The 22,087-nt window shown below is 47.6% G+C and overlaps 1 protein-coding gene across 1 annotated transcript in view; it reads left to right on the top strand.

The window, feature by feature from the left end:
- Nucleotides 1-22,087, top strand: part of LOC144823941 (SITS-binding protein-like) — a 1,005,701-nt gene that overhangs the window by 891,259 nt on the left and 92,355 nt on the right. The window contains exon 9 of the mRNA XM_078682887.1: nt 4,071-4,250. Within this exon, the coding sequence (XP_078539013.1) occupies nt 4,071-4,250 (180 nt within the window). The remainder of the gene's footprint in view (nt 1-4,070; nt 4,251-22,087) is intronic.

The raw sequence follows: 22,087 nt of genomic DNA, 5'->3' as shown, positions 1-22,087 counted from the left end.
AGTGTTTGAAGTGAGGCCCTGGACCTCCCTGGTCAGATCTTTACCCCCCCAAAGAGTTACTTTCCATCTTTCCAAGTGCACAAAGTCGGTCTCCAAGACGATTTAATACCCTGCATTTGATAGACACCCCAAACTGTGTATAGTGCGTTGTCTAAAGGCCTACTAAAGTATGACAGATAAACGTTGCCCTCATGGGGAGAACCAGTTATTGATCTCTTGCAGGAAACCTTTCAAAGCGGTCTCTTCTCCCACCATAGCTAGATGGATCAGATGGGTCATGCAGGAGGTCGTCATTGACATCTCGCACTTTGGTGCCCATTCAGTCAGAGGAGCGAGGGTCTCCAAGGCTTTTTCACTCGGGGCCCACCTCGAGGATATAATTAATGCCTCGGATTGGTCTTCAGATTCCATGTTCAAAAGATTCTATGTCAAACCAATCGTGTACATGGCCACCCTGATGGTTGATAAGCTTTGAACAAGCATAATCATCGCTTCCGGTGCTGCCATAGAATGTGAAATTTCCTAGTAAACATGAAGGAAAGTTTAAATTTTATTAAGGACACAGAGGCGAGTATTATTCCCGCCCAGAGTTTCCTGAGGTTATCAGTCATTTTTCCCCACCTGGTAGACCAGACATATGGGAATCGAGTTGTTCTGGATCTCCGTATGGTATAAGTATGAACTTTTGTTTCCGTACAATGCTGTACTCAATAGGTTTAGAGTTCCTAATTTAACATTGCGTAGAGTTGTACTCTACTGTCATGTTGTTTTCCTTGGTTGTAATTTCTACAAAATCCCAGGGTTTGCAAGTTCAGGTTCATCTCTGTTTTCCTCTGGCTTCTTGTAGGTTCAGAACCTGCTAAGACGGACTAGTGGAATTTGATGACGGTCAGAAAAGTCACAGTCAAGAAAAAGGACGTATCCCAGCAGCCCGTGCCTTTCAGGCCGTCCCGAGCTGCTGATTGGTTCACCTTTGTTGTTGACCTTTCCCAAGGATCCATGGGAAAGATAGTTTTTTATATTAAAGTTGAACACTGCTGGTTGTGGAAAATAAAGAAAGTAGAGCATAATCCTCGCCTTCGTGTTCTTACTGGAATTGGAACTTTCCTTCATGTTTACTAGGAAATTTTTCATTCTCAGAGGAAACTTTGGGATGTGATACAGAAATAATAGTAAACAGAATTGCACCAATTTTGTTAATAAATCCGAACTTTACTTAGAAAGCATGCTTTTCCTTATTTTGTGTAAATATTTTCAGCCATTTTTGAGAAATTTGTCTTTAAGGAGGTGCTTAGGTGGTCATCAAGGGGTTAAACAAATATTTATATCGGCAGGAGTCATCAATAAAAAAAAGAGTCATCTGATTTGTCAACAGACCAGTACCGTGGGATGAAACAATCTGATTGACTGGTCGCAACCAGAAGCAAAATGTTGCGGTTGCCATTACAGGACTCGGGGGCTCAGTCCCCTGGTCTTGAATTTAGTTAAAAAATAATGTAGAAGTGGGTAGGGTGGGGTACCTGAACCCCCTAGCACTTGTGGGGGTGTCCCAAAGAGACTCCCACTAGGGCCAAAATATAAAAAGATCATACCACGGTACTCCTGCAGGACACAGAGTGGCCCTCTCGGGAAGTTCTGCAGTATTTCAGCAGGACCAATTGTGGCCCTCTGGTGTAACACGCCAATACTCCCACGGAAGTCATACTCAGGACTATGCAAGCTACACTGGGTGAGACTTTTATGACACTGCGGTGCTGCAAGAAATATTGAAAAAATAATAAGTATCAAAAATGTGGGGTGGGGTCTGCGAGGATTTAGTCACCTATGGGCGGTTGCCAGGCCTGTTGTCACTCACGGCTGAAGGCCATGTGCAAAGACTTTTGGCTGCCCAGGGGGAGTTGGGACCAGGAATCTGCCACCAGCCTTCTATTGCTCACGGCAAAAGGTCATGTGGGGTGGGGGACTGACCTCTCATGAAGGGATTGGGCACAGGGTCAAGCTGCAGGCAGTCTTAAAAGATAAACCTTTTGAAAAAATGTTAGGTGAGGTCTGCAAAGGGGTAAACCACCCCGATGGGGCTTAATGCCAGAGGCAAGGCCCTGCAGTCAACCCCCTGCCACTCATGAAAGCCATGCATGACAGGGGTGTTTGGGTGCAAGGCCTGCCCCCAGCACCCTGTGGCCTTGAGCAGCAGGGGTTTGGTGCTCCATGGGAAGGATTGGTGTTGGGACAGGATACAAGTAGCCTTAAGAGATGATCCTTTTGAAGTGGGGATCCCAAAGGGGGACTTTGGAGCTGAAATCATTCTTGCCTTGAGCCACCCTAGAACTCCTTTCTGCGAGGTAAAATTGGTTGTAGCACTAAGAGTGGGTTTGATACATCATCTTCCCAAAGGAATGGCTGGAATGAATTATAAGTTGTGTGAAGGAAAGATAGAGCCATCTTAGATGAGGAACTCAGGAAAGATTTGCTGTCAGTTGAAAATGAAAGTGTAAAAAAATAGGTGTGTATACCATGGGAAAGTTCTGTGGATTAGCTGTAGGGAATTCTCCAATCAATGATTACTACACAGGATTATACATGCACCTCACCACCAGTTCAGAACTTTTGGCAACAAACCTAAATGCCTCAGATGGAGCTCCTCAATGAGGCATCCAACTTCAATGAATCCTTACTTGCATCAGAGTCAGGCTTTGCCCTGCTAAAGGATTGTATGAACAAGAAAAATGTCTAAGTTAAAAACTATGGTTAATTCTTTATGGTAAGGATACCAGAGTGCCCTTATTGCCAAGAATTTGGTCTTCTCATCCCAGAAGTCCATGGGAAGTGTAATACACAGGAAATTATATAAATACAGAGATAAGAGTAGTGCCCCCTACCGTGAGAAAGGCCGAGTTGGCCGAAACGCGTCGGTGTGACAGACTGGCACTGTATCAGCAATAAAGATTACATCGTAAGATTCCAGAGTGTGGCATCTTATATATATATACATTTGAGGTGAGCAGATCTAGAGTGTCGCTGGTGTTGAGAGTGCTCTAACAGGAGCTGCTTTCCACCTAAACTGAGACCTACCCAGAGTTCTCTCCTTCTTTTTGCATATATATATATATATATATATATATATATATTTACATAATCTAGTATTAATATAATAATATATTTGACAGAATGCAAAGAGAGTGCAGCCTAACTGATATCCATAAGAACGAGCTGCCACTGTGTTCCTGGCACTGATTTTGTCATCGCTGAGGCCAGGGGTCTCAAAGGCAGTGCCAGGGTAGTAAGGGGCAAGCCAGAGGTCGAAGCTGCGACCCTCAGTGACCCTAAATGACCCCCATGGGGTGTTGCTTAACAGAGATCAGCAGATCCTTTTATAGAACTTTAGACACAGAATTTCACACACTACTACACAAATACATGGTTACCAGGGTATGCACCAATGAGGAATAGGCTCAAGAAACATTTTACTATACAATACATTTGAGGATTCTCTCTTAGTGCTATTACAGTGGATTCAGAGGTTCTCATGGTCTATTCAGGCGAAATGAATTGTAACACTGTATACAAAGTGGTCTGGAACAGCTAGGTTGTCCTTGGTTAGGTATATCTTAGTTCCCAAAGACTGGGAAAGCTCAAGAGCTCGTAATTCTTTAATGCAACAACAACAACATAAATAATCATGTGGTGTATCTTAATGTCATTTCAAAATAGAATTTCAATTTCTGATAGCCCAAGCTTGATTTCAAACACATTAGAAGCTTAAGAAAAGTAAACCAATATTCACTCACCCAAAGACGATAAACAACTGCGCAACTGGGAACGTACCCCTACACGCTAATATGCTCCAAGATACAGTCATCAGTCCACCACTACACTGCAGGGGAAAGTATCCATTAGACTTTAGCAGTACTGAACAAGTACTGCTGGCATGATGGCCGGGCATCTTGTATTTCCATTTTAATGTTATGGTATTATTGTAACAAAATCAATCATCTCGCAAACTGTCCTGTCACTTGTGCTTTCAAATCAAAAAAATTATTCCGTGTTAACCGTATAAAAATCGTTTTCAGGTTTTAAATCTTACTCGACACTACATAGAAAAACATCAACACTTTGTTGTTCCACTTATTGTGAAATTCGCCGAAGAATGGCTTCATTCGGGGAATCCAGTCTTCCGGCCACTGTGGTGGGTCAGTCCTCAGGATCCAGCAACATTTACAATAGATGATGAATTCTTGATTGGAGATGAGGTAAGATGTGATTTGCTAAAGGTTTATATGCTCATCGAAAATGCACTCTTTAGGTATAAATTTAGAAATGCAATTGGTTAAATGTCTTTTTCAGTACTACTTCTTCGCTCTTACATTGACTCCGTTTTGTGATATTAGATTATAAAGTGTGGCTGTGGTTTGTGGTTTATATATTTATTTGGTCTGTCTAATTTACTTTATCTATTTCATAAGTAGTTTTATTTTGTCACTTTCAATTGACACCGTTTTTTTAGCTCTCGCTACAGACAACTATTTTGTGGACAACATCATATCTCATACTTTTATGTATACTTGGAGTGGGTCTTTTGCACGTGGCTGGATGGCTTTTTTCGTCTATCTCAGTTCCCTACACCGTGTTCGATGTCTATCCTCCAGATTGTGTTTGTTCCCACCCAGGGTATTTTTTCTTTACCCGTGTTTATTAATTGAGGAGTTGTTTGTAACCATACTTTACTCCCAAGACTGAGGGAACAATTTTTTTTTTTGTTTCTTGTTTAACTCACGTCTCAGTATCTCCTGCTTCCAGTCCGCAGTTTGTTTTATTCTTACATTTTGGGGCCCATTTACGTCCCATCTCTCCCCTTCACGCTACTGGCTCCATGCTTTGTATTTATTCATTCAAAAATGTAGGCACTGTAGCAAATATATAATGGTACAGTGCTACACCAGGTGGGATCATTCTGGGTCTTTTTTTCTTGGTGGAACCTTACCATCGAATTACTATTACTTTCTGTAGATTTGAACTGTTTGAGGCAGCTTTTGGTCGCGATTAGATGTATGAAAGCCCATCTAGAACAAAACATGAATCGGCTCTTTTCCTGATGAAACCTCACAATCCCCAGCACAGTGATAGAATAAAGAAATTGTGCTATCGTCACTGAAGTCCGGAAGTTTGTGTATTTTAACATGTTAGTAGGTGTTCAAGTGTATTTTGGTATGATTGGAGGATGGAGTGAGTGTATAAAACCATGTCATCTGCACAATGAATTACTGTCCTGCTATACCTACAATTATAGCATGTTTAAAAACTGCTGTAGAACTTGAGGCTTACTACCGTATGTCTTTGTTTTTTTTGTCAGTTTGCAGTGCTAGAAATAATGATGCTCTGACTTGTCGAAACAATTTTACATCCTGGAGTAGAAAGGAGTACTGTATTGTGGAGTGTATATTATGCCCACACATTCTTTTACAGCATTCCCTGAAGAACTTGTCATTCATAATCCTTCAATTGCTAGATAAAAAGCCATTTTGGAAAGCTGAGAACACGTCTTATTGACATGGTTTTTAGATGCGTGGATGAATCAAGTGTCTTCTCTAAAATAACACACAATCTACTGAACACGAACATTGGTTCCTGAAGAAACTCTTAACTCATAAGGTTCTCCAAACAGAATACGACTATATCGGGGATAAAATACTACTGTGTAAAATGTAAGGTCTTGATGAAATCTGAGCAGTTGCTGCTAGTGGATGAGATTTAAAATAAAAATAAGAAAACCTCTGCAAACATACATTGAGAGCGTGAAAGACTGCGTAGAGCTCTTTACAGTGTATCCCTTCACAAGAAAGGCTGTGCAAACTTCAATTCAATATAGGGAGAACATGTTCATATATTTCTTGCTTCACCTCCGTTGATCTGATGTTTGCAGACGTCCTTGGTAGACTATCCCAAGAACACGTGAATGCAAACATCTAGGGGACTTATTTACAAGCCCTTTGCGCCGCAGGTACATAACTTTAAATATGGGAAAAAGTGATGCAACGGTGGTGCAGGGGGGCTTGTAAATAAGTCCCCTAAAATCGAGTATTGCCAGCACAGCATCATATTAAAATAAATATATCTAAAATAAGCATGTGCCTTAGAAAGGTCATTTTCTGTCAGAGCCTCCTGGGGCACATGTGCAACTCAAGTTGGAATTTCCCGGAGATTTTATGTTTGGGCCTGAGATGACTCCATTCAAAAGTTCATCTTAAACCAAATAACCCCATCGAGTGTGGTATTTGCAAGCCACTTTCGTTCTTTGACTTTAATTTAAAAATATTTGCATAATTTGTCTAATACTTGAACACTCCATTTCTGACCACTCAGGCTTTATTCCTAACAGATCAACCCGCCTGCGATTGAGGTGATTCATTATGATGCAGCTTAGTTAAACCTTGAACGTTCTGCTTGAGTAGCTCTGCTGGACAGTGCAATAGATGGCAACTAGAACCTTCTCATTCTAGTTGTCAGGAAAATGGGATTTGTGACATTGCTTGGTCTGGGCAATTAGTATCCTATATTTGAAACCCCTTGTTACGATTGAAACCAAAAATACACTGGCCACCTCTAATCAACTCCATGGAGCTTCAAGGCAAAGGGCGTAGCTAACTGCCAATGGAGTAGGAGGTGACTCGTGGGGCCACCTACCTGGTAATCCTCCATCCGCAGTCATCCTGAAACCCCGTGTCCCTACAAATACATAAGGGGACTGGGAGATACCAGCTGAAAGAGGGGGGAGCATGCCGGAACAACAAGGCAGTCCCGGGGGTGCTTTACTGGCCTCATGCAATATAAAAATGGCAGCCGCGGAATGAGCGATGACGGTACTCCCTGAGCGGGCACGCAGAAGAGAAGACGCTCATATTGCTGCAAAGTAAGGGAGGACGGCTCCAAAACCTGAGGCGGAGACCTCGGTTCAGAATCAGTGACCACAGGCTTACGAAACTTCTGCCGGGAAACCAGCGACGTGGTGGCTGAGGCGCAACTGCGCGTCTGTGGCGGGCCCAGCAGCCGTTGCGCCAGTTGAAACCGTCAGAGGGCACCCACTGACCCAGGAGGAAGGGAATAGGTGTGAGGAGGCAGAAGTGCTCTGTCCCCTGCGGGAGGAAGAAGTAGCACAAGAAAAACAAAATATGGAGGCCTGTAGCTAAGCGGCGGAAGACGGCACATTGTGGGCACCTGAACGCAATAGCTTGGAGGCCCTGCTTTGCCTTACAAACCCATGGATGTGAGGAGGAGTGCGCCGAAGTGGGGACTCACCCGATTTTGATCGGAAGAGAACACCATTGGGCAGCGGGAGCCGGGAGGACAGAGGAGGAGAACAGGCAGCCAGGAGGGACGAGGCGCTCCGATCAGCATGCGCTGAGACGGTCATTGGCAGTTGTAGCACCCTTGAGCAAGGCACTGAGGATTGCCTGGGCGGCAAAAAAAAAGCGCTGAGGCAGCAGGAAGGAGGGGGCTCATGAATCAACAGAATGGAGGCGGCCTTAAGGAGGAGAAAGAGCCCTAAGGGTGGAAGAACAGACAGGGCAGCCTCACCAAGGGGGAGCCCATGCGGACATAGCGCAGAAGCAGGACACAACGAGGGAGCTAGACCGCAACAATAGCAGGCATTACTGAGAGGACTCCTGGGACATAAACAACCACTATCGAAATACAGGGAAAGGTGGCAAGAAGAGGCAACCCCAAAGGGGTGGACAAAGAGCCCTAGAGGAAAAGCGGGGACTGGGTGCAAGATCTCCAAGGCTGGAGGGCTCCTAAGGCAAGACGGCAAACCGAGGCACTCGTGATACCCCAATTCATAGAGCCAGCCCATCTTTAATGGCTGGGATAAAGAGGTGAATGTGAATTGGGCCAAGTGACTCTGCTAATAAGAATTAAAAGATAATACTCCAAAATATGATGGAGGGAAGTGAGTAGATCGGAGCAGGTGAAAAACGGTAGTAGTAGAGCAGAGGAGAGGAGCCGGGCAAAATAATAGAGGCTGACCTACTCACCAAGAGTCAACGGGATCTGGTCTGTTTCTCCGGGTTGACCTTCCTGGGCTGGCTGCACCGCAGGTGTGAAGGCCACTCTCCCACCGTTCCAACAGATTGACACTAGGAGACTGTCCCCTGTGGGGGGGGTTTCAGGTCCTGATACTGGAATAGAGTGCTGCCCCCCGGCACCTAGCAGCAGCATCCCGAATATAGGGAAACCACATGGGCATCGATAATTCTGAAAGATTGAGGGAGGCCTGAACTCTTGATAGCGTACCCGCCCAGCACAGTAAATTTGGGGGAACACCAGAAAAGAATGGGGAAAATAGCCCAATGATGAGGTCAGGAGGACAATATGGATCCCTGTTCAGTTAGATTCGGTGGTATAAGTAAAAGGATATAGGCGCCTATAGGTAATTACACCAAATATTCTGATAAAAGCCTTATTAGTGACGGTGCTCAAGGGTTAGAGAGAACCACCTGCCTCCCTAGGTTCTGTGGCACAAGCAACAAGACACGCCGTTTGTTATCGGCGTTACACCGTCCCCCTCCTGTCTCTCTGCCTCACTGGAGTCAGGCAGCCGTGGAGCTCAGGCGCAGCCGGAGAGCGGCAGCCCGTGGGCTCCTATCGAGCAGATTAGGTGGTGGCAGAGGGGCTGCTGCTGGCTCGCTGAAAGTGCCCAACTTGTGCACGCCGGATTTGTTTTCAGAGAAGACGGAGTCCTCCAGAGTCTTGGAAGGAGCGGAGCAGATTCAGGACACCAGAAGTAAGGTGGAAGGGGCAGTGGGGGGGTCTGGTCCCAGCGTTGCTACCACTAGCTCCAACATTACAAGTAGGAAACAAAAACCCTAAGCAGTCTCCCAAACCCCCAGGTTTAAGAAAACAGAGGAAAAAGCAGAAAGCTGAAAAAAACAGCAAGTCCCAGAATGCACTAAGAGTGAAGGAGAAAGCTTGGGTAAATTAGCAGGGGGTGCTAGTACCGCAGGTTTGGCAAAGGAGGCATGTACAGGAGGGGGGACTGAAGGTACCCAGAAGGGGGTGAAAGCCAGGGGCAGGGGGAGAAATAATACGACAAGGGTTACTCCCTCCCTGCGTTCTTTTTTCATGGTGCTTCCTCAGGTATTAGACTTGCTGCCAGCTGCTGAATCGCGATCGTCAACATCCACAACACTACTATCAGCAGTCACACCCATACCTGTATCTACTTCGCCCGGGATGGCGGATGCGCCCACTACACCAGAAATTGACCCTGGTACCCAAAACAATGTATTAATAGCATTGGCGGGGGCTGGCAATACAGTTGAAGGGGGTGTGGAGGCGGAGGAGGTAGGCACTGGTGGAAATAGTGTCGGGAACACACTGGAAACTCTGGTGGCATCCATAACTTCAATGAGGGAAGAGATAAGAAATGATTTCTCAGTCTCCAAGGCAAACCAGGAAGATATAAGGTCCTCATGTGAGATTTTAGAGAGGAAGGTGGATGGCCTCTGTGAGAGAACAGAGGAGCTGGAAATGGCAGTGGGCCTATTGAAATCAAGTCTTGAGATAGCCGAATCTAAAATTCAAAACCTGCGGCGAGAGGGGGAAGCCATGCGTGAGAGGGTGGAATCATTGGAGAATTACTCACGGAGAAACAATGTTCGACTTTTGAAGATCCCTGAGGGTAAAGAGGGGGGGGGTGTCAAGGCATTCGTTATCAAGTTACTAAAGGACTCTCTGGACCTCCAGGAATCAGTGGAGGAACTTGATAAGGACATTCAACGGATTCATCGTGACCCCTTCCATCTAAAACCGGGCAGAACTAAAACCAGAAAGATCTTGGTCAACTTTCTCACTTACTCTCTTAAGGAGAAAATTTTGAATTTGGCGTTAAAAGCAAAATCACTGAAGGGTCCAGATTTCACTTTCGATATACGGACGGATTTGTCTAAATCTACTCTGGACAGGCAGTGGGAGCTAGGCCAGCGAATGGACAAGTTTAGGTCTCATGGGGCAACGGTGCAAATGCGGTTCCCCGCGTTCTTGCGCGTGATGTACAACAATAAAATGCACAACATTTGTTCACCAGCAGAGGTCGATGAGCTTTTGGAATCTATTAACACTCACATTCACTCTCAGGGAGTGGTTTAGTTTAGAATTCCTGGCCTTAATTTTTTTTCTACTCCACCCTGTTCTTATTGGTAGTACCATAGGCAGCAGAGTGTCAGGCTAAGGATGTTTAATGTATCCCTTCTTCTCTCTCCTCTCCTTCTCCTTCTTTGTTGATTTTGGGATTTTGAATACTAGGCAAAACAAAATCATGAAATAATAGAGAAAGTGGGAGAAGAGTAATAAAGTTATTCCCTCCGTTAACAAATCTTTGTATTAAGGGTCGTAATGCGGCCCTATTAAGGAGGGGGGGAGGGGGGAAATCAAGGTTTAAATGTAAAAGCTCTAAAAAAAAAAATATATATATAGATGTGATCAAGCTCCGTCCGCGGAGCGAAACGCGCCAGGGAGGGCACTCGCTCTGATACTAACAGCAATAAAATTCTGCACTGCTGACACTTCATGGGTGTGATGGCGTTTTTGATACTTGATTAAGTTCATCTGAGAAGAGGAGAGGAGGTCTGCGCCCGTTTATGACCGCAGCGAGAGGCGGTCGGGATTCTTTTGATATATATATATATATATAAATATAAATTGAGAATGATGCTGCACATAACAGGGGAAGGGATCACATGCTTGCAACAAAAAAACAACAAAAAAAAGGGGGGGAGATGAGTATTTAAAAATTCACTAAAACATGAGAGTTATAGGGAGTCTATTCTGTCTCTGGTACTGTCTTTAGTGCTGGGGTTGGATAAGGTAATGTCTTCCGACGGTTGGATTTCTGGTCAGCCGCTTGGTCCAGCAGCACGAGGCGGTGTGGAGAGGGGGAAGTTGTCGGTGGACGCAAATCCGGCTATACATCTAGTCGGAGTAAATATGGGTGGGGTTTCCAGGGGCGGGGGGTGGGCAGGGGTAAGGGGGAAAATTATAAAAAGTCCTCATAAGGTTGCTCTCCACAAGAATGGTTGGTTTTCTAGTAGGGTACTTACCCAAAGTTTGTTCAAAACATTAGTCAGGAGGGAATATGGAAGAGGGGGGTGGAATTCTAAATGCTGATGTCAGTCCAGTTCCTGTCCTGGAACGTCAATGGCATGCGTGTTGGGAGCAGAAGAGATCGAATATTGCAATATCTGAGGGACTCCCCCGCGCAGATCATTGTGTTGCAGGAGACACATCTCTTCAAGGCTGAGGTTAATGGATTGCTGAAAAAACATAGATGGATAGACAGTTTTCACTGCACGGACCATAACGCTAACATAAGAGGAATCCTCTTTATTTTTAAAAAATCTGTGAAAGTCCAGGTACTGAACTCTAAGGAGGACCAAAGCGGGAGATGGCTACTGCTGAGAATCTCAGTGGATGGTTGGATTTGTACAATGGTTGGGTATTACGGTCCCAACTTGGACGATACATCTTTCCTCAAGGCCATCAGTAATCATCTGATCCCTTCATTAGATCCTGTAGTTTGGGTGGGTGATTTTAACATTGTGCTCAACCCCAAATTAGATAAAACACCTTGCTCCAGACCCAGTGTACCCTCCAAATATAGACAGACTCTCATTGCAGTAATGAATCAACTTGGCTTGGCAGATTTGTGGCAGGAAAGAGCAGGCATCAAACTTGGGGTTTCCTTTCGTAACTTAAAATATAAACACAAATCAAGAATAGATTATGCTATATTTAGTTACAGCCTTAAGGACTTATTAACCACCATTGAATATCTCCCCTCTCACCTGTCAGATCATTCAGCCCTAATGTTTATTCTCAAAATAGAGCCACAGACAAAACATCCTTCCTGGTCGTTTGATCGCACTATATTGTTGGAGGAGGAGGAAGTGGGCTTCTTAGTATCTGAAACGACATCTTTTCTGGAGATTAACCTAGACTCTACAGTAGTAGCAACAGTCTGGGAAACATTAAAAGCTTTTCTCAGAGGATGTATCACAAATAGAGCCTCCTACAGGCGGAAAACATATCAGGAAATGATAAATAAACTAGAGGTTGAGATGAGGCTCTTTGAGAACAAGTTGGGGGGTTCCATCGGGTCCCTGGAGGAGCAAAAGCAACTGGGAGTAATGAAAAGCCAGCTGGAGAATATTCTTCAAGAAAGGGTGATGAAGAGATGGGAGGCCAGTAAGGTCTCGCACTTTGAATTCGGAGAGGCGGCAGGACGGATATTGGCTTGGAAAGTTAAAGCGGAACAAGCCAAGAATTATATCAGAGAGATCAAGGTGGAGGGAGAGTCCCTCGCAAGGACCTCAAAGCAGGAGATAGGGCGAGCATTCTTTGAGTTCTTTGAGGAGATCTATAGGGAGGATATCCCGAATACCACTAATGACATGGCCAAAAAGGATACATGGCTAGGCAACATTTCTCTGCCTACACTCTCAACATCCCAGAGCAACTGTTTGGAGATGACCATTTCAGAAGCAGAGGTGAGTAAGGCCATCGGGCAAATAAAGCAAGGGAAGGCTGCGGGTCCTGATGAACTACCAGGTGAACTATATCGAGTCCTGGGGGGGTGCCGTCATTCCAACCTTGATGACCCTATTCAATAGAATACTCAGGGAGGGGGAAGCACCCCCAAAATCCTGGGAGGAGGCGACTATTGTTCTAATCCCCAAGCCAGGGAAAGACTTAACAGATTGCGGATCTTATAGACCCATTTCTCTTTTAAACAGTGATTACAAGATCTTTGCGTCCATTATGTCTGCAAGATTGGGGGCTGTAATTGGGGAAATCAAACAAGAAGATCAGAAGGGGTTTATTAAAGGGAGGCAGCTCTCCGATTTAACATATGATTTGGTAGGGTTCATTGATATTGCCTCTACCTATTCTCTCCCCTTGGCCACACTCACCCTAGACGCGACAAAAGCATTTGACAGGGTCAATTGGCTATACTTGGAGGCAGCTTTGAAGAAGTTTGGCTTTGGTGAGGGCTTTTGTCGTGTCATTTCTCAGATGTATAACGCTCCATCGGCAAGGCTTTTGATAAATGGAGTCTTGACCAAACCTTTTAAAATCACGAGGGGAACAAGACAGGGGTGCCCGCTCTCTCCCCTCCTTTTTGATCTGTATATCGAACCTTTCGCTCAGATCCTGCGGGAAGATCAAAATATTCCATCGTTTACATTTGGGGCGTGGGAGAGGCGGGTCGCATTATATGCGGACGACATCCTTATTTTTACATCGGATCCAGATAAAGCATTTCCTGACGTAATTAAGAGGGCGGAGGAGTTCGGACGTATATCGGGGTACGAGATTAACGCCAGCAAAACAGAGATCATGGCGTGGAATATCCCCAATTTACATCTTGGGGTGACAACCTCTATGAGGTACCTCGGCATACGGGTGGTTCAAGACATAAGTGACATAGCCCTAGTTAATCTGGAGCGTATACATAATAAGTGCAAGAAGTTAATGAACTCATGGTCTCACCTCCCACTAACAATCTTGGGAAGGGTCAACCTGATCAAGATGTCTATCCTGCCTAAATTTATTTTTATTTTCAACACCATCCCTCTGGCCTTTGATGTCAAATTACTGGATAAAAGTCAGTGAGAAATTAACTCCTTTGAATGATAAATCCACCCGCCTAGCGTGGAAAAAGTTGAGGAGGAGGAGGGAGAAAGGGGGGCTTGCTCTGCCGGACCTTCAGTATTATGCATGGGCTTTTCAACTGTCCCACACAAGAATGCTTTTAAAAACACCAGTTGGCACATCTTCGGGGACGATGTTTAAAGCCATGCTGATAGGAGCGGACCTGTCAACTGATGGATTCCTATTTAAATTTGGGGACCAGAAGTTTTTTAAAAAGGTTAAATTAAAGATCTTATTATCCTTGGTCTCAGCCTGGTCCAGATTAGGAAGAGAATAGGGCTGGCCTATTACTCCAACTATGCACCGTTATGGGACACCCCTGGGTTACCATTATGCTTACAAGATAGTCTGTGAGGAAAAAGGGTCAGGCAGATCAGGTCGATTACCCCTTCTCAAGGTTTGCCCGGCGTTAGCCGCCTCTCACCCAACTCTCGGTTACCAAATAAAGAGGCAGGTGCTGGAGACTGGAAGGCAGGAAACAGAAGTTTTATTCCGACGGAGCAGAACACGTCAAATCAGACAACCGGGTATCTTCTCGAGGTGCTCTTGCCGCATCTCTGAGGCCTGGCCTCTTATACACAGGTTTATGGCTTTATTACATTTATGACATCCGTGGTATTGCTTTGAAGTTCACAAAGGCATCTTTGGAATCCCCGGTTCAGGCCCGTTCTCACACATATCTACAGTAGAGGTCCCCACCCAAATCACAGCATGATGGCTATCGCGCAGCTGGACATTCCGCTGGGAACAGGGATGTGGGCGATCGGTCGGATCTAGGGGGGGTGAAGGCATTGATTAATCCCCGCTCCTTTGATGTGGGGCGAGGTCCTACTGTAGGGGGCAATAAACTGCATCTGCTGAGCTAAGTGATGGCCTGGGGTCAGGCCGGACAATCGGGCAGGGAGGAAGAGGTTATCAAAAAGGGTCTGTTTTATGAATGAGATGAAAGAGTGAGGGGTTCAGCACGGGATGTGGCTCGGAGGCAGGGTCGCGCTGGAGGTGCGTTTATGACCCAAGCAGGAGAGACCGGGGGTTGTCGGGGATGCTTGCGAGGCTGGGGAGTGAGGGAGAGAGAGAGACGCTGGCTATCGGGAGTGGGCAGAGAGACCATGGCAATAAAAATGGTTGCCGCTTACGCGCACGTATGGATCTGAAAGGGACAAGATGGCGCCGATAATGTTTACGCCACAATCCAGATTTTAACAGTCCTCCCTTTTCAACATATCTAGCCAACTTGTCAATTTATGTCTATCCCCATTAGATTACGTATTTCGATATCATATAAAGCGTTCATACGTTCAGTGTCGAAATTCGGAGTCTTAGGGCACATGCAGTTAGCGATGAGTGAGCACAAAGGTGGCAAGCATTGAATACCTAGGCAACACCCACACAGTACCACGACCGGTATCAATATAAATGTAAACAACCTCCATCCCCAGTCCTTCAAAGTACCCCAAAACCAGCTCCCAAGCGACCATCCTTCTTGCTCCTGGTGAACCTCTGAGGAAAGTCTGTGGAGGTGCTCGATTGCTTTGTAAACTGAGGGCGAGTTATCTGGCACGTAGGTGCAACAGCTGGATCCGATGATGCGGCATGCTCCTCCACGGTCAGCTAGAACCACATCTAGAACAAGGCGGTTCTGAAGAGCCACCAGGCGGACTGCCTGAAGCTCGGCCGTATTGTTAGTGAGGATGCCAGCCGTGATGTTCATGGTCGTTTCTACTGCCTGGGTCAGGTGTCGGATGGCGCGGCTGTTTGCCATTGGGCCCCACAGAGGAACAAGTCCCTTCACTGCATCCAGGAACTGTGCTCCGGTGGAGTCGGCTTGTTCAATGTCTCTTGCGCGCTTCTGCCGGTGATGGTTTGCTGGGGCCACGTACGTTGGAGGGAGAATGAAGGCGATGTAGCAAGTACCCCCCCAACCTTTTGGAAGCCACGTGTAAGCTTTGGTGCCACAAACAAAGTACATATTCGGAGAAGCAACAAAGGAGGGGGGATCAATTGAGTCCAATGTTCTGGTGATGTGGCAGGAACTGTGGCCCACCAGCTGTGTTCCCAGGCCTTCGAGGCACACGAGGCCCGGGACATTGATAACAGACAGAGCCACAGTCAGAGTGGCAGCAGTTCGTTTCCGTAGGTAGGAGAAGGTGGGTCTGGCTGGGTTATGGAACACCTGCATTTCAACTTGTTCCTTGGCAGGGATGTCCATCTGGAAGGAGGGACCAGAGGTCAAAGGACAAAAGGGAGCAGATGTTCTTCCGGTTTTGTTCAGCCAGAACCCATGGTAGAAGTGTGACACTGTTTGACCAGAAGTGGCGTTGTCCTTGTAGCTCTCTTGCAAGAGAATCAACCAGGCAAGGCAGGAGCCGTGAACTGAGAACGGGGAAGGGATGAAAGGGATGGAGTGTTCGGTGGCATGCAGGAGCAACCCGCAGATCCAGCAGTTGGTGGCGTTGGCGGCAAGGTTGTGTTGGTGCAACAGTTGCACGAAGGAATTGTTCCAGAACTCCTTACGCCTTTCTCAGAGCTGAGGCGAAAGGGAGATCAGGTGATGCTCTTTCATGGTGGTTGGCTGTGCAGTGGTCAGCAATATCTGATGAGCGGGTGCGCTCTCTTCCACGATCCAGAAGGAAGTCATGAGGAGGAGGCAAAAGAGGAGGACAATGAAAAGGGCAATTGTCTTCGATTTGTGTATACTGTCAGTCTTTGGGTTCCGGTAGTGGGTATTTCCGGTTGCTTCCATCATCTTCTTATCTGGCGCTTCCATCATCTTTGAGGTGCTCGGTAGTGGGCAGAACCGCAGACTTCGTTTAGCTTCTCTCCGGGTAACCCTTGGTTGTGTTTAGGCTACCGTTCTGAGATTCAACTCAGTCTGTGGTCTACTTAGCCGAAGCTCCCTCCTTTCGACGCAGGAAATACCCTTCCCTGGATGGCACAGTGGGATCAGAGATTTTTGCAAGTTCGAGTGCCTCGGTATCAGGATAACAGTTCAGTGATGGCCGGTCTTTGTTCAGCAGTTCTTCTTGGGTGCTGACGTTTTCTGTCGTGGCCAGGGTCGAGGAGACCTTCTTACAGTGGTGTGCGTGCATCCAGTGTCGTTTCCCCTCCACTCGAAGAGCCGTCCGGGTGGTGATCAGTACTTGCCAGGGGCCCGTCCACCGGGGTTCCAGACTCTTCGCCCGTTGGAAATTTCGGATCAGCACATAATCCCCCGGTTGGATATCGTGACCCGGACCCCTGGAAGCATCGGGGATGGCCTGCTGCACCTGCTGATGAATGACAGACAACGTTTTAGTCAATTTGCACAAGTAATCAGACAGTAGGACGTCCGGGACGTCGTGAATGGAGGTCGGTTTAGGGGCAGTCCAGAGGTTCATCGGTTGCCCAAATACAACCTCGTAGGGGGTCAAATGGTGCTTAGTGGGAGTGGAGCCCATCGATAGCAATGCCAGTGGGAGGGCATCTGGCCATTTAAGTCCTGTCGTGGCCACTATCTTCGACAGTTTTAGTTTCAGTGTGGCGTTGTGTCGCTCAACTAAGCCAGCGGATTGGGGGTGAAAGACTGCATGAAACCTCTGTTTTACCCCCAACCCTTTCAAGATTAGTTGGATAACTTCAGCTATGAAGTGGGGGCCGTTGTCGCTCCATAGAATTCGACAAAGACCGTAGCGAGGGAAAAACTCTTTCAGCAGTACTTTGGCAGTGGTCATGGCAGTGTTATCACGGGTTGGATAGGCTTCTACCCATTTGCTGAAAGCACACACAATGACTAATACATACTTCAGGCTTTGGCATCTTTCTAGTTGGATGTAGTCCATCTGGAGGACCTCAAAAGGATGGTCGGGGACCCCAAACCCTCCCCGGGGTACCACAGTTCCTTTCCCAGGGTTATGTTGCAGGCAGATAAGGCATTGCTGGACCAGGCGTCTGGCTGAGTCGGGGATTTTGTCGTTGTGCCAGACCTTGGAGATGAGTTCGATCATGGGGGCGGATCCTATGTGTGCAGGGGAGTGAGCCATAGTCAGTATGGGAATCAGGTATGAATTGGGTAACAACCATTTGTTAGTGTCCTTTGTCCGCCAGCAGCCTTCATCGTCTTTCATTCCCACCCGTGTCCATTCAGTCAATTCGTGTGGTGAGCTGGCCATCTGGATGTCCCTAATCGTTTCCCTAGCGTCAGTCCATTTTTCTGCTTGTGACCTGGTCACATACATGCGTGTCGTTGTCCTATTCTCAGCTGTGGTTCGGGCGGTGATGTCGGCCAGCGCGTTTCCCTGTCCGACTAAGTCTGTCACCTTCCTGTGTGCCTGGCATTTGATTACAGCTAATCGTTTGGGGAGGAGAACTGCTTCAATCAGGGCGGAGACTAGATCTCCGTGGAGGATGGGCGTGCCGTGGGACGTCAGGAATCCACTTTCTCTCCACAAGAGTCCAAAATGATGAACCACTCCGAAGGCGTACTGGCTGTCCGTGTAAATGTATTCCGTAGTCCCTGTTGCTATAATACATGCTCGTGTGAGGGCAATCAGTTCTGCCGCCTGTGCGGATCGTTGCGTGATGCGGGCGGTTTCAACTACAGTTCGGGCTGTGGTAACTGCATAGGCAGCTGAGGTGGTGCCGTCGGGGAGTTTTATGCAAGAGCGGTCTACCCATAGCTCTCCGTCAGGGTCTGTGAAGGCGGTGTCTCGGAGGTCAACTCTACTCCTAGTCTGTTCGTCTGTGAGGGTCACACATTCATGTATAGGGGGGACATTTGGGTCGTTTTCGGGCAGAGGCAACAAGGTGGCTGGGTTCAGTGTGGTGCATCTTTTCAGGGTGATGTGGGGTGCAAGTAGAGTCAGTTCGTATCCGGTCAGTCGTGCGCTAGTCAGGTGTTGTGTCTTAGTCTGGTTTAGGAGGGTGTCAACAGCATGGGGCACCAATACCGTGAGGGAATTCGAGAGTACGATCCCCTCACTTTGTCGGATAGAGACAGCAGCGGCAGCTACGGCTCGAAGGCAGGCAGGCAAGGCTCTCGCTACGGGGTCAAGGGTGGCAGAAAAATAGGCACATGGTCGTTGCTAGGGGCCAATAGTTTGAGTCAGGACAGACAAAGCGCACCCCTCCCTTTCGTGAGTGTAGAGAGAGAAGGGCTTGGTGTAATCGGGGGTTCCTAGGACTGGTGCAGAACAAAGGGCGTCTCGAAGTTCTTTGAAGGAAGATTGGCATTCGGGGGTCCAAGGGAGTGGGAAGGGGACATCTTTGGCTAGTAGGGAAAGTAGTGGCTTTACAATGAGGCTGAAATTTGGCAACCACTGCCGGCAGAAGGAGGTGAGGCCTACCAGGGAGCGGAGTTGTTTCTGGGTCTTTGGGACAGGGGTTTCTAGAATGGCCTGAATTCGATCGGGTGTAAGCTTTCTCCCGTCTTTGGACAAGAGGTGGCCTAGGTAGGTGACCTGGGGTTCGCAGAATTGCAACTTTTTCTTGGAGACCTTGTGGCCATTTTCTGCAAGGAAGTGCAAGAGTTGGATGGTGGCTGTGACTGCAAGTGGAGTGGTGTCGGCCGCCAAAAGGATGTCATCGACGTACTGTATCAACACCACTCCCTCCGGTAGCTGAACGGCGTCCAGCTGTCTCTTGAGGGCCCGGCTATAGATGCTGGGACTTTCTGTGTAACCTTGGGGAGCTCTACAGAATCTATATGAGCGGGATTTTAACGTGAAGCCGAAAAGGTAGCGGCTGTCTGGGTGGATGGGGATGGAGAAGAAAGCGTTCTTGAGATCTATTACAGTGAAGGTGGTGGCGGTGGAAGGAATCAGGGTCAGATTGGTGGCGATATCTGAGACTACGGGGTACTGAGGTACAACTACCTTGTTGACCTCTCGAAGGTCGATGATGAAGCGGTACGCTTTCTCATCTCCCTCGCCCTGCTTCTTCACAATGGGTAGGATAGGGCTGTTGCAAATATTGCTGACTACTTCCTCTACCACTCCTGCCTCTACCAGGGACTGGATTATCATTACCAATGCCTTCTCACCTTCGGGTGATATCCGATACTGTGGAAGTTTTGGGAGTATCGCGTCTTGGCGAACAGTTATGTGCACGGGGTCGATCATCATTCGTCCTACATCAGCGTCAGTTTTAGCCCACAGATACAGAGGCAAAGAGTCAAGTAAGGATGCGTCAGCGTCAGAGATGGAGAACATGTGTCGTGCGGGATGAGGTCTGAGCAAAGTCGGGTTGTCGTACAGAATGACTCGAACTCCGTCCTGTGAACACCTGATGGTAGCTCGGAAATGCTTCAGTAAGTCAAGTCCCATAATGGCATCTGGGGTGTTGGAGGAAAGCAGAAACGTCGTGTCAGTGGGGTTACTGTCCAAGTCGAAGGAGACCGGTGCGGATAAGGGGTTAGTGGAGGGCGTTCCACCAAAGCCTATTGATGTTATGCGTGAGCCAGACAAGGGTGCCCTTGGAATCAGTCGTTTAGATAACCCACTACGTGTCGCGCCAGTGTCTACCAGAAATGGAGACTTCGTACCTAGGACCTTAGCGGTGACGTAAGGACCTTGCTGGTTAACATAGAGCTCGACTGGATCCCTCCCTTGCCCTAGGCAGTCCTATGCGAAGTCGCGGGCATCGTCACAGTCAGTCTGCTGGCATTGGTTCTGTCGGGGGTGGTCAAAAGTGTTCGGTCTGCCTGATCTGTCATTTCTGGCGTCGTTTGTGTGCCCTCGTCCCTGTCCTTTATTTTTCGGCCCACCCGCTACGTCTTTTGCGTCCCTATTTTTGTACATTTCTAGCAGGACCGGGCACTGGGACTTCCAATGCCCATATCCTTTGCAAAACGCACACTGGTTCTCATCGAGGTCTGTTTGTGGAGCGCCTGGCGCGGGTGTGCGGTCTCTAGGGGGTGGATTTCTATGAGCGTTCGACTGGTAGTTTCCTCTATACTGTTCCCTTCCTGTCGTCACTCCTTGCAATTGGGCAATCATCACTCGTTCTTTCAAATCCTTTTTCTTTTTCTCAGTCGCCCTATCGTTCTCGTTCTTTTGCCGTTCGTAGTATTGAGCCATATGAAGGATAGCCGCGGGTTTGGAGGCAGCCCAACTACTTTCACTAGTCTGCAGTTTTTGCGAGACTTCTGGTGTCAGGCCTTTTACAAAGTTCTGGACGAACAAGTGATGTCCGGTCGCAGAGGTCATGTCCTGGCCGCTGTAATCGGAGAACACCGTTTCGAACCGGGAGAAATATTCTGAGGCGTCTTCCTGTGGTTTCTGGCAGCAGGCCGTTACTACCGACCAGTCCACCTTCTTTTCTGGTACTATGGTTTTCAGTTTTAGTACTATTTTGTCTGGTAGGTCTAGAATCGATTTCAAGGGTTTCTGTCCGGGCTCTCGCTGTTTGTCTATGCCATCGAGTTGTGACCAGGTATGTCCGAACAGCTCAAGGTGGTCGACTTTCCGGATTTGCTTCCACACATCAGCTGGCAGACATAGCCCGAAAAACAAGTCGATGTCCGCTAGGGTCATAATCGTCGAACCCAAGGCGGTATCTAATTCTGTGTAGAAGGCAGTGGGGTTCTTTCGTAGATCGGGCAAGGACTTTCGGAAAGTCAGGATGTCTTGCCGATCCCAGGGTTGGTAGACCCAGTTGTACACTACCCTCCCTTTCGCATCTTGGTGGTTAATATCGTCGTGTGTTCCCTGTCCTCGTGAGGGGACCCAATAAGGTGCCGCTTCTCTTATTGGCATCATGGTGTCAGTTCTCTCGGTTTGAGGCTCAGTTGCTGCTGGGGTCGTGGTGTCGGCCTCTAATCTCTGTTCAGTGAGGTGGCGGAAGACTTCAAGCTTGCGCGAGAAGAGGTCCGTCACATCACCCTCGCCCTGTTCTCCAATGTCGACTTTTCTATACAGAGTCGTTAGGCTTTCAGGACCTTTGTTACGATACCGGTCTTCATAGGCGTTAAGGGTGTGGTAACAGAAACGTGCAACAAAGTGTCGTTTGTGGTTATCAGCATATGTATTGCATATATCTGTCACGTAATCTTCGCTTTCCTTCCGTTCTACTAGCGTCTTTGCGATCTTATCAATCCCTGCTCGTTCATCCTTATTCAATCGATGGAGCCTAGCAGAGTCTTTCTTCTTAGTTTCGGGCTCATCTAATGTTGCTGCTTGCGCTGCGCTGAGTACAAGGGGCTCGGCCGGCGCGGAGGCCGTGAGGACCGAGGCTCTGGCACTGCTCTCATCTGTGCTAGGGGGTTGCGTGCGTTGCACTAGAGGTTGGGAAGGGGCGTATGGAGGGGGCATGCAGATGATCGGGGGACCTAGCAGTAGATCATCGTCCATTCGCCGCTTCGAAGGTAGCTCAGGGTAAAGCATAGAGGGTGTTCTAACGGGACATTGGC

This window comes from Lissotriton helveticus, chromosome 3_1 (genome assembly GCF_964261635.1).
Source record: "Lissotriton helveticus chromosome 3_1, aLisHel1.1, whole genome shotgun sequence".
Lineage (NCBI taxonomy): Eukaryota > Metazoa > Chordata > Amphibia > Caudata > Salamandridae > Lissotriton > Lissotriton helveticus.
This window is presented reverse-complemented; position numbering and strand designations above follow the sequence as displayed.